This window comes from Mytilus californianus, unplaced genomic scaffold, assembly GCF_021869535.1.
Source record: "Mytilus californianus isolate M0D057914Y unplaced genomic scaffold, xbMytCali1.0.p SCAF_13, whole genome shotgun sequence".
Lineage (NCBI taxonomy): Eukaryota > Metazoa > Mollusca > Bivalvia > Mytilida > Mytilidae > Mytilus > Mytilus californianus.
The window spans coordinates 26,598,586-26,612,599 of NW_026262615.1; the positions used below are offsets into that span (position 1 = coordinate 26,598,586).

The window sequence follows — 14,014 nt, forward strand, 5'->3', positions numbered from 1 at the left end:
TTTTATATCTTAATAGTTCTGCGAATACGAGCTTGTTAAACACATCATGTATTCTCAGAAATTGCTTACCCTACATGTTTTTCCTACATTTCACTACCAAAAGTTGTACTCATTCCTAGTGGACACAGATTATCTGTTTATCAAATTTATAAACACTCTCCTCAACTGCATTATTTCTAGTAAAGTGTTAGAAATTAACTTAATGTCATGGAAAATCCATATAAAGAACATTTAAACTTGAAACGAAAAGTAGAGTAAGGAGGATTAATTCATGTCAAAATATCTGTACGTAAATACTGCAAAAAAATATTAGTTCTTATATGCTTTGGAAAAGTCCAACTAATACTCAAATCAACAAAACGCTAGCATAGATGTGATAAATAAGGTCTAAATTACGGAACATTAATCATGTGCAAAGGATTTGGTTAAGGATACTACCTTGAATACCATAGTGAGAAAGTTTTAAAGACTTACAATAGTGAGTTGAGGAAGTGTTGTAAATACAAAATGGGTACCGCTAAAAAAAAGTCTATGCTAGGGTAAGGACAACTTCAAAACGATTCGGATAAAACATTAAATAAGAGGTGCACAATCGCATTTAATGGTTAAATGGCAATGTATCGGAACTTGTTCATATTTATGCAATCAATAACCCTTCGCAAGGTACTATTAAAATATAACAACCTTAATTTGTTCATGGAACTTAATGGTTGCATAGCAACCGATTCCTAAAATCCAACTTGCAGTGTCTAATTTTGGCCAAATAATCTCTTCTCATTGAGTTTTAATGGTATATTATGTTTAATTACATTATATAGTCAACCTGTTTAAGGTTCTTTGTTTCCTTCAACATAGTAAATTTCTTTTAGTAATGTATTATGAAAAAAAATAATAAATTGTAATGAGCAGTTTAGAAGAAGTTGCGGATACACAATTGGTTCCCTCCTCAAATAAAGCCATGGCAAAGCCAAAACTTTGTGGAAGCATTACAAGATAAGCCGTAAAAAATCTTTTAGATGAATAAATGAAATAGGAGGAGCAAATATACATAATGCGATTAAGAAAGTTTCACATTATTCTGTCAATTATTTCAGCTGAGTATACAAAAGTGGGATGGAATAACGCAAGGAGAGACGGAAGAATTCCCCAATCACAATATACAGCCGCTTAACAAAGCGGGGGTATAAAATCTTGTTCAAGGCACGTATCAACAGAATGAAAATTTTTAAGCATTAACATTTTCTTTTTCTTGCTAGATAATTAGACAATAGTGATCTTTTGTGGCAAAAAAGTGTAAAAAGTTTTGTACTAATAATGTTCAAATGCAACATTGATTTTCCTGTGCACAGTGAATTGTGCAAGTATCAAAGGTTGTATACATTGGAAGCACTGGCTGTCTATTATATCAAGGTGTAGATCTGTACCAGGTCTAAAATCTTAGATATGAGTCGAAAAATAATGGAGAGAAAATACGAATCGCATGAAAATCATATAACAGTGAGACCATATTTTCGTGGATAAAGTCAGCCTCTCTTTTCTGCGTCCATCATCACTCGTACGATTCAAAGTCATTAAGTTGTATCCGAGAAAATAGCAAATAAGTAATTATTTGAAAAAGACTATAATGAACAAGTGGAATATATACCTAGATTAAAATGTCTGCTATAAAACATAAATCTGTGACATTGTATAAATGCCACTTTTCAGGAGGTTATGATATTAGTTATTCATCCCCTTGCTGTGAGAGTTTAAGCGTATCAACTGGAATATCTGAGGAAGATAGTGGTAGTGCTATTCGAGATCCTGTCAAAATTTAAAAACGCGGAACGCTCGATATACACTAAAATATATATAGTTCTTTGGAGTCCTTATTAGCATTTATGGTGGCATTGACAAGTGTACTAGTTCATTAAAAAAGTCTAGTTTATCTTTTAAACATTTTTCTCTGTATGAATTGGAAGATTGATAATTGTATTTCATTGTTAGCCCGAATCAATGTAAAATGGTATCAAGAGACATACAATAGTATAAGGCTATACTAAAGCTGTATGTTTTAAATAAAACTGACGAGTGGCGCAAGTTTTTTTATTATACAGATGAAGATACGTACATTTTATCATCACGCAAATATGCAAAATTAATAATTGCTCCGTCGATTATCCAAAGTTAAATATTTTGGTTAGGACATCATATGAAACAAAGGAAATGCATAGTTATATGTAAATAAGGTATTAGTGCATCCTAGAATGCTTGATTCTTACAGTTATTTTGCTAACTCATTTATCTGTAACACACATGGTCTTTCATTTCAGTAAGAGGTAAGCTATAAAATCTCAATATTATAATTGATAAATAAGTCTTTATAAATTGACCACCTGTTCTGTTTTATGGTTTCTATTTGCCCATATTTATCTTCTACTTTTTTTTACAAATCTGATCTAATTTGATTGGTGTTTGCTGTTTATAAATGTCAACATTTCTATCATGTTATGCACATTAAAATAGGTAACATATGTTTGACATAAGTTTACATATTTTTTTCAAACCAAAAAAAAAAAAACAATAATCAAATAAGAGACTTTTTTGAAGATGAATTAAAAATAAGAAGAAAATCAATAAAACATGGCATCCTTTTCATATTATATTTTTTATTGTTTTGTTATGCTTTTTTTATCTTTATTTGTAAACAATCTTGACGATCTGGATACTATATCTATTCCATTTATTGGAAAAGGAATGTTAAACCTGTAGAAGGAACGATGTCCTAAGTTCTAAAACACTAAAGCAAACAACAACAAAAACGCGCGAGCGCGGCTTGAAGACTTCTTTGAATGTTTATGGTGATACGTAGCTTGGGTTCGTGTTTCTCAAACTCTCAAACTGTTTTATGCACGGGTGCATTATGGTGATAGTTTTGATTATTTTGTCAGTTCTTCTGAGGTTTATTGTCCAATTAGAATCTTCTATCTTGGTGTTACACAGGTGCTCCTAGAACGGAAGAAATAACTTAAGAGAAGAAGGGGCGAGCAAGCTGTGACCTAGTTGTTATAAATCCAAGACAAATTGAATACAAAACCATTTCTGCAAAAACGTAGAGGGTGAGGAACCAGCTACGGAACTTTATTTTGGGTTAACTTTATTAAGTTACACTAATTAAATCAACTACTATATGAATTTATAAAGTACATTACGTACACTAACTATTTATTATTATATAATACTTTAGACGATCATCGGTTCATAGACAAGCCGGCTAAAACATATTGGTCTCCATATTTAATAGTATAGATATTATCTTTTCCAAGTCTAATCTAAAAAGAGGGACGAAAGATACCAGAGGAACAGTCAAACTCATAGATCGAAAACAAACTGACAACGTCATGGCCAAAAATAAAAAGACAAACAGACAAATAATAGTACAGATGACACAACATAGAAAACTAAAGACTAAGCAACACGAACCCCACCAAAAACTGGGGGTGATCTCAGGTGCTCCGAAAGGGTAAGCAGATCCTGCTCCACATGTGGCACCCGTCGTGTTGCTTATGTTATTACAAATCCGGTAAATAGTCTAATTCGGTAAGTCACATTCGTGAAAAGGGAAGGGTATTGTAGTTACGACATAAGGAACATATATCCGATATCATCTGTGAAACGGTTATTCAGCCCTTAAATTTCCCGCCCTTCATCTCAGGCCTTTTGAACCGTCTGGATGCTTTTGGCGCGTTAAAGCAAGGAATAAACTAGAGTGTTAAAGCAACATATCTGTGCAGCTATTGCCGCCGTACACCAAACCGATATACAAATTACTTTCATACATATATAGGAATATATTGAAAAATAAACATTCTTCATTTGCCTAGAACTGTATGCCCTCGTAATAGATTTTGCATTCTTAAATACAATTATTATCTGCCTTTGCTACTGTACCCTATGCTCTTAATAAATAGATAAAAATATACCGCAATATTGATCAGTTACAGCAAGCGGCAATTCAATTACAAACGATTCTTTTATTTAAAATGATTTTATTAAAAAATTGTGTCAAAAGCAGTGACGCATTTATTTATTGGAAAATCACGTTCTAAAAATATATCTTTGAACGCAGTATTTAAATGGACGCAATCAGGTTTGTGTATTTTGAATTCATGCTTATATATTTATTAAGTAGGGCAAATATTTGCTACCGCATGCACGTTTACAGGTTTCTCTTTCTTGGGTTTAATTTCAGCCTATAAACACACCAACATTTATTTATAGAGGCATTAAATAATTTTCGGATCCTATCAAGAAATATTGGTATGGGTGTGCCCTGTTTGCTTGGTTGTAGAATAATGACACATTTCATACAAATTTCAACACTTTATCCTTTCTTGAAAGTATATATACATAGCAGAAAAATATGGATATATAAATATATTAATCGGTCGTTAAAGTACAGCATTTCTGTTAAACATAATTTTTAAAGTGATTTCTTTATGGTAATGATTTCTTTACAATTATGTCAAATAGAGTGACGTATTTATCTATTGGAAATTCCCTGCTAAATATATATCCTTGTAATGCAGGATTTAAATAGACGCTAGAGGATTTGTGTGTTTTAATTCATTCTTATCATTCATTTATTTAGCAAACATTTGCTACCTCATATTCCTACTTTAAAAAATCACATAAATTCAAACAACAAGTTTAATAAGAAAATGTATAAATTGCATTCAATTGGTGGGGTTTGCCTCTCTGAATTGTTGAGGTTTATGTGAAGATATTTGTGCGCTGCCGTTTGTTTGTGCGCCGTTTGGTGTTCGGTGTTCTTTGTTTTTATACGAGCGCAAAAAACATTTGTATCACATCGTCGTCGTCGAAGTCTTCAGCGTCGTCGTCATCAATGTCGTCGTTGTCAGCGTAGTCCAAATAGATTTAGTTTCTAGACAATAACTTTAGTATAAGTAAATAGAAATCTATGAAATTTAAACACAATAGGAAGGTTGGGATTGATTTTGGGGGTTATGGTCCTAACAGTTTATGGGCCTTGGTGGCCGAGTGGTCTAAGTAGTAACTACTGTAATTGTAACGGTTTATTTCTTCCTCTGTCATTACATTACTAGTATACATTTTCCGTTCCATATTTCACAGAACCTTGTGAAATAGAGTCCAATTGTCTACTTTTTCAGTAAGGTATTCGCAATCAATATATACCTGACCATAATTATAAATGGTTCACAAAGGTAGAAAATATTTGCATAATTTATCAATCAAAGGGAGGTAATTATGCGCCATTTATATTTTAAAGATATAATATTCCGGAATCTATTTCATAGTGAAATTTTCCTTTATTCTTAATTTTACATATTATTTTTTATAAAAAGATGACTTAAAACATAAGACAGAAATTATTTCACAGGTAAATACTATCCGGCTGTTGACAATTGTTTTTGTTCCTATATATTGTTATGCTATGATTCATCTGGTTTCCACATTAATAACAACTACATCTCTGTTCTTATAATTTACATTAATGATATTGCGGAAACACTTTTTTCTCTATGCAGACTTTTTGCAGATAACACATCGTTCAGGTATGCAGATCCAGTGGCGGATCCAGGGGTAGGGTTCCGGGGGTTGGACCCCCTTTTTTGGACGATCAATGCATTTGAATGGGGACATTAATGTTTACTGTAGTAATGCAACTATATTTCTACCTCTACTTTTTTTGTACTGAGATCTGAAAACCACTCACTTTTACCTGTACCTCTGTTTCATTTACCTTATTTTATATATTAAATTGATCATGATATTATTTCACAATTAAGATCTGTGAAATTACTTCTGGTTTTGTTTCATATGTTTCATGAAAATTGTCTTTTTAAAAGAATGATATTTACTTTAATATTTCAGGATATTATTTTCAATTATAATCTGTGAAATTATTTCCCATTATAATACATTTATTTGGTTTTTTATTTACTAATTTAGCTTATATTCAGATACACTATTATTATTCCATAGTATTCGCAACAATTAAATTTTTTTTTATTAACTTTTCTATACTTTTAACTTCTCAGATAGAATTTAAAGGCAATGGAAAATATATCATAGTGAAATAATTTCCTCCAGATAAAAAAAAAACTACTGTAACATTTTTTCCGCCGGATCATATTTCATCCGGATAGAATTTTGCTTTACATAATCACTAGCCAGTCAACACTGAGGTTGTGAGTTCGAACGCCGATCGTGCCGATGCACTCGACTCCAATCTTAATTGTCTAGGATTGTCAGTTTTCCTATCGTAGGTCGGTGGTTTTCTCCGGGCACTCCAGCTTCCTTCACCAATAAAAACTGGCCGCCACGCAATAAGCGGTGTTTAAAAGTGGCGTTAAAACACAAAAAATCAAAATCAAATCCTAACAGTTTAGGAAGTAGGGACAAACAAATGGAACGGTGTATGGATCTCTTTGAAATTATACCACAGGTTGCCATACCACAAAGGGATAGTTAGGATTGACTTTGGGGGTAATTGCTCAACCCATTACGAAAATTAGGGGCAAAAAAGGGGGAAACAAGTGGTTCCTGGTTTATGGACAATATCTCAGTACAATGTTATGTTTGGATTACCTCCCTTACACTGTTTTTAAATTATGTGTAAAGAAATGTTGCACTGTCTAGAGGTGATTAGCTGTCAATTTATTTTCAGAAGTAGCTATCAAATGCTGATTTTAGGAATATTAATTTTAGCAATGATTATGTATGTTCTTTTCTATTCTAAGTCTTTTATGATGTATTTAAATGGGTAATTATGGTTGTAAACTCCAATGGAAATTTGAATTGAGATTATGATCATATCTTGAGGGAAAGATATTTTTTCAAAGAAAAGGGGGAGGGTAAAAAGAAAATGTGGGGTTGAACAATTTTTCTCATTTCAGATTTCAGAAATTAAAAAGAAAATGTCTTCAAATATTTACAAAAATAAATTGTTGGCGGGGGGGGGGGGGGGGGGTGTCAATTTGCAACAGCATATTGTATTGCACAAAAGCTGCGCGCGGCGAAGCAATTTATTCTTAGTTGTATTATAAATCTTAAAATCATATTGAGGCATTCAAGAAGAAAAGGGCTCACATATAAAAATTGCACAACACCACTTATTATCTATAAATAAAATTTTAAAAAAAGTAGTCGGGTATAAGTTTTATTCTTTCATCTTAATTTATTGTCGAGTGACCGCAGCGAACGAGTTCAAATAGGCTTCATATTTTGTCGTTCAGCTTATACTTTACATTATAAAGATGCAGATACCTGTAACCAGATGATCTATTTATCGGGTTATATTTGTGTTTTTTTGCATTGTTATGTTAGAAACAATTGTTTTCTATGTTTCACCAGAAAACCGGAAGATACCTTGGTACAATCATTATGATGTCGGTGATATATCCTCGTCAAATTTTTTTTATGGTGGATCAACGTTATTGACGTCAATTATTGTATTAAAAAAGCATAGTGACAGAGACAAAGGAACGTTGATAAATCTTTTTTAACTGCAAAAATCAGAAACTTAAAATGCTCGTTTTGTAGGTAAACATGGCTAATCAGGCACCAACACCGATACAGAGTTCAATACCTTTTGATTTAGAAAGAAGAATAAGTGAACTAGAATATTCGTCACATACAGGTATGAATATTGTCATTTTAGTAATAATCAAAGGAACAGTTGTTTACCGATGTACAAATTTCACAAATAATTGAGAAGACAAATATAGGCTACATTAAAGTCATATGAAACGATTTTGTTGAAATTGTTATGTTATCGAAATTATTGAACCAATGCATGCATAGATGATAAATCGAGGCTTGCTATGTCTGTTATTAAATATATATACATATAACGTACTATTGACAAATAATATTTCATTCAGGAATTTTTGGTCGCAAGCTTATTGAATTTGGAGTATTTTGCAGACGTTTACCGGATAGTGACCTTAATCAACAATAAAACAGAGCACGTGCAAAACGTGACAAATACGTGAATTGAAAGAGCCATGACATATGTTTTTTTTTTATATTTTCCCAATTGTTTCAATTTGTTAATTAAACGTTTCGTTACAGTTGTTCAATTATTTGTTGCATTGATTTGTTTTAATATAATCTGTTATTACAATTTACAGTAGGTTTGTTTACATTTTTCATCGCGGTTTTTCCCTCACACTTGCGCTCTGTTAACTTACTTGACTTTATCCACTTCGTCCCATGGGGGACATAGGGCGACCACAGTAGCTTTCCATCTTTTTCTGACCTTAGCTATTGTCTTTTCTTCTCCCCATGTTTTACCAATTTTCTGTAGATCAGATGTTAGATCTCTGCGCCAGGTGGATTTTGGTCGTCCTCTTTTATGATGGCCCTGCGGATTCCAATCTAGTGCCTGTCTAGTTACATTTGTGTTGTTTTTACGTAACGGGTGTCCAAGCCATTTCCATCTACGTGTCGTAATTGTTCTTTCTATTGGTTCTTGTTTAGTCCTTTTCCATAGTTCTTTGTTGCTAATGGTGTTAGGCCACTTGATTCCTATGATGTTTCTAAGACACCTGTTCATGAAAACTTGTAATGTTTTGGGAGACGCAGCTGTTAAGTCTCCAAGTTTCTGACCCATAGAGAAGTATAGACTTTACATTGGAGTTGAAGATCCTGGTTTTGGTGTTTGTGCTGAGTACTTTGCTCCTCCAGACTGGTTTAAGGATTGCTAAGGCTTGTTGTGCTTTTCTTTTTCTAGACTGGATGTCTTCATCTGTCCCTCCTGATGTACTGATTACACTTCCAACATAGTATGTAAATTCTCGGACATCTTTCATTTTGGTTTTGTTAAGGTGGTTCGCGTTCTCATAGATTTTGTCTTATTTGCATTCATGTACAGTCCTACTTGTTTTGCAGTTGTTTCAAGGTTGGTTGCTTGGTTTTGTGAGTCTTCATGGCGATGGGAAAGCTGGCAGATATCGTCTGCAAAGTCAAGGTTGTCGAGGCATGACTGTAATGTCCATTTAATACCATGAGGAGTGTTGTATGATTTTCTACTCACACAATCTATAACCATCAGAAATAAGAGAGGGGAGAGTAATCATCCTCACCTCACACCAGTTGATACAGCGCTCTGTTAAGGTCACTGAATATCGGGAAGTATCGGCGAATTAGTGTATGGGAGGTCAATAATTCAATATCTGTAGATTTATTAAGATGTTGATAATATAGATGAATTTCTTTTAAGAAAGGTTCACGTTAACTCCTTTTAGAGTCATTCAAGTATATAAAACATATTCAACTTAATTTTTAAAATTTCAAGTTTTATATGACTTTAGAAACTGATTGGATCCGACGAACTCTAAAAAGTTAGAGAGACTTGGTGCATCGAAAGCGTATTGGCATATCTTTCTCTGAATGAGAATGAATCCCAATCATGTGAATCAATATTCAGTAAACATGTCACATTAGAGAATTGGACACAATCATGGTCAATTTAAAGTATAAACGGCTTTCTGTTATTTTAAGTTTTAAGATCTGAGACAGCAAAACAAATGTCGCGATTGAGTTCAGAAACAGACATATCGTACACATTTTTTATGGATACCGTAAAACTAATCAATTGTCGATGTTGGTCCGTCTTCTCAATTACTCTGTTGCATCAGACTTTGTGTTGAGCATCCCAGGCAAATGAAGTGCAAAAAGAGCGTTTTGCATCAATAAAGAAGTAACATTTGTTCTTCTCCTTAAATAAAAAGGCTATGTTGAACACCGATTATCAGGTTGAATATGAAGCTTTTTGTCAAGTGAGCGCAGCGAAAGAGATCAAAAAGCCTTCTTATTGTGTCGAGCAGCTGATATTTTATAATATCAATATGAAGATAACCAGATAATCGATTTATCGGCCAGTATTTGCGTCTTTTGGAAGTGTTTTCTTAGTTTCAGCAGCAACCGGAAGATGACTAGAAAAGTTCGGGTCAAACTAACCAACGTCGGTTCAAATTTTTATGACCTCGCTGATATGTCTGGGTCAAAGTTATTAAGGCCGGGTCAACGTTTTTGACGTCACAAAGCCGTGATATGCAATTTTATTAAAAGCTGAGCAGAGTAATATAGTCAGTGGGACGACCGATACATATGTATACTTAACAACCCATATAACGCACACTCTTGTTTTTGCTAATGATTTGTAGAGATATATTATAAATTATATTTCCAGCATAACCTTCACATTCATGCAGAATTTACAGGGAAATTTCCATTTTAGTGGAAACAGTGACAATTCCAACCTCAAAGTAAAACAAATCAAAAGTCTGCGATTAGTCAGTTCTAAATTGGTCATTAGACAATAATTCGATTAAGAAACTGAAATACAAAGTCAATCCAGATATTTATTTTCATGTGAACATCTAAACACGACATTAGTTTTCAGAAAATCGACAAGATCTTTTTTTTTCTTTTAGATGTCAAAAATTGAAATTAAGACAATTCTATTTTTTTGGTGTTTTAAACTTTAAAAACGATGTGTCATAATTTTGATTCCTTTCAATCACTTTAAAGAAGTAATATGTAATAAAACAAAATGTACTCCAAACAAACTAATGGAAGTGTGTTTCTTTTGTTGTTGAGTATATTTTTATCAACAGTAAAATCTGTGAACGCCTAAAAAGAGTGCAAACTATTGTACCAAGTCAGGAATATCACAGATGATATCCATTCGTTTGATATGTTAGAGCGTTTGATTTTGCCATTTGATTAGGGACTTTCCGTTTTGAATTTTCCTCGTCGTTTATTTTCGGTATTTTTGTGATTTTACTTTTTAGAATAGACAAACATATTAAACTCGTCAATACTGTACGATTATCATAGATACAAAGGCAATAACTCTAGTAATTACAAATTTATATAAAAATAAAATGCATAATTTCTGTACGTTTATTCTTAATTTAAAACATAATTAAAAAACGAACAAATATTTGATTAGGTCCACCAGATGACTTGGACGACAACAGGAAAAGATGGCTCGTGGTTGGAATTTGTTTGCACAGTATATTATCGCCAGCTTTGAGAAAATATGTGGACCCCGTTGTTACTAGCCTTTACAGCTCGCTAAAGATAACTTATCAGATCGACTTACAAACACAAACAACACATTTACGGACATATGGCGCAGCGAATATCTACCTCAATTATGAGGCTATCAATAACAACAAGGCAACCCATGGTTATCGTTCAGTTCTGTGGGATTACAAAGTACATAATGCTGTAAATCTGTCAAAGTTATTCCTACCGACACACATGGCACATTACACAGCATTTGATGGATCGTGTGATTCATCAGCTCTCCTTGGAATGATCGACAGGATAGACAAGTTTCCTGGAAACGTGCAGATAGCTGCAAGGAATGTAAGAATATACATAAATCTATATTCAATGTTTGAAATTTTCAACTAACATTTTGTTTATTCTAATGCGTGATTTATCAATGACTAGCTGTGTCGATGCAGCTGCTTTTTTACATTTTATCACCAAGATATAACAAACTCTGCAGTCGGCAATTTAATGTTGTCACTTGGTAACGGTGATCCTCACTTTACAGCTGCTTATGTATTTGATACGCCCGTTTTGCGTTCTCGTGTTTTATGGGGTGTTTTAGATTTGTTTACGATTTGGTAAAAAGTTGACAGCCAGTATAATTAATAAGGATATTAATTGGTTCATTTTTCCTATGCAAAAAATGAAAGCCAAGATCGATGGCATATTGTCCACTATGTCTTCAAACTTAATTTCCAATTTCGGCATAGTTAATATTTAAAACAGTTTTCAGTAACTTTTTAAATAGAGGTCGGTCATTTCAAAACGTATCAACCGTATCATATACGTTGACGTATACGCATATGCATATATACTAAAAAATATTATGTGATCCCGAGCTTAAGACTATTTTACGTTGTGGCTCAATTTTTTTTAATTGTTTTTATCTATTAATTGGATCTTATTCAAAACAATCAAACGCAAACTTTCAATATTTGCGAAGATGGTGTTTTGCAAAAAAGGACGTCTATCAACTACTCCTGCACGCTCTCAAAAAGGAGGGAATGTGGGGCAGTGACACGAATTTCGTACAAAATGCTTTTATAAAACACGTAAAAATATTGCAAGATCTTACCTGAATAAACACAATAAAATCAAATGTACATGTAAGAGCTTTGAATATTGTTTATTTGCAATTTTTCCAAAAATTTGTAATAGAGATATAAAGTGTTTTCATATGTAAAATAAATACATTAATTTTGGAGGAAAAAAACCTACTGAGCATCGCTCTATTTGTCAAACAACAATTAGGTTCTACGAGCGAACAAGTTAGCACATAAACAAACGATTTTACCGTATTCACTCCTACCATGCCTGTTAAATGTACTAACCTTTCAGTATTAAAAGTCGGATTACATGTTCCACAAAAATCGATATTTCATATTGTTTTCAAGTGAATTTCACGTGAAAAAAATATCATGCACGCGAGTATGAAATCAGTTCAGGTGCATGAACTTTACGTATATTAAGCTTGTGTTACCCGAAAGGGATATAATTCAGAAAAAAATTAATGCATGGATATTTTTCGGGAAAACAAATATTTGTACAACGAAACGAAAGAAAACCAGATAAGCCATATTTGCCCTGTTTCTAAAGCCCGTAAAGATGAATTGCATACATTCCGCATCATGAATATTCTGCACATTGAAACAAAATTTTATAGATCTTCTTGGGAAGTTGACGAGTTATCACATGACTAGATTTAACACTGTCCTTATCCTGACAAAAGATGCCTGATTTATAGTCAACAAACATGTTTAATATATCTTTGAAATTATGTCTGTTAATAATGCTATACCCATTGTAAAGCAATACCTACCACCTGCACTACAAACCAGTAAAAGTCTGAAATGGCCTATATCTGTACTCGACTGTACTGATTTTTACTCGACCAGTCTGAATTGGTCTGAATTTTACTTAATATTACTCGACCCAGTCTTAACCATACTCGACTGTACTGATTTGTACTTGACCCTTATCTTTGCTATTGAAAATAGTCTAAACTATTACTCGACCAGTCTGAAACAGTCTTAACCCAGTCTGGACCAGTACTCGACCAGCTCTCGACCTATTTTTTCAGTCTGAACCATACTCGACCAAAGGTCTGAACAATACTCGACCAGTCTGAACCATACTTGACCACATAACCTCTTCTTTATAATGTTGATTGTTTAAATAACTTTCTCTTTAACTTACATGACAACAGCCACAATTAAATAAAGATATATATAAAAACATTTTTCACATTCTTTTATAATACATGATTCTCTTAGATTTGGCAAATCGAGATAGTTAAATTATCTAATTTTAAAGTCTGAGTCTTGTTAAATAAAAGACTTTTTTTACCTGAAAACCACACCTATACTGAGGGTAATAAAATCTTATTAAAAATAAGGTGCTTTTTGTTTGGCATGTGTTTTTTTTTTAAACAAAACTTGATTTTTCTAAATTCCTAAATAAAAACGAATGTAGGACAGAAAGTCACAGGACAAAAAGTCACAATTCAGTTTTGAGGTTATTTTTCTTTGAACAATAGAACACTTATTTTTAAAGAAACATTTTTGTATTTTTCTTGAAACAATATCAATAATGATCAAATAATTGTTAAGAAAACAAAATGTTACAATGTCTTGGTACTTAAATGGCTTCATGGTGCCAAGAAATATATCCTTTGCATGATTAAAATTTTATAAATCTTTATTTATCAAATTAAGTCTTATGAACAATTTCCTAAACTGTAAAATGAATATGTGTCATAAAATGTAAACATTTCAAGATCTTTCTCATAAATATTCAATCAATTGTATACAAATTATTTGTGACTTTTTGTCCTATCAAATTTGTGACTTTCTGTCCTGTGACTTTTTGTCCTGTGACTCTCTGTACTTAGGTTTCATGGTTATATACAATAGTTATATAA

At 32.7% G+C, this 14,014-nt stretch overlaps 1 protein-coding gene across 2 annotated transcripts in view; it reads left to right on the forward strand.

The window, feature by feature from the left end:
* Nucleotides 1–14,014, forward strand: part of LOC127723427 (uncharacterized) — a 246,666-nt gene that overhangs the window by 211,125 nt on the left and 21,527 nt on the right. The window contains exons 1-3 of one of the 2 annotated variants that reach the window (XM_052230049.1): nt 4,094–4,129; nt 7,567–7,663; nt 10,985–11,406. In XM_052230049.1, coding sequence (XP_052086009.1) covers nt 7,573–7,663; nt 10,985–11,406 — 513 coding nt within the window. In that variant the 5' untranslated portion in view covers nt 4,094–4,129; nt 7,567–7,572. Of the gene's footprint in view, nt 1–4,093; nt 4,130–7,566; nt 7,664–10,984; nt 11,407–14,014 lie in introns of those variants that run through there. The other variant, XM_052230050.1, reaches the window with a different exon arrangement.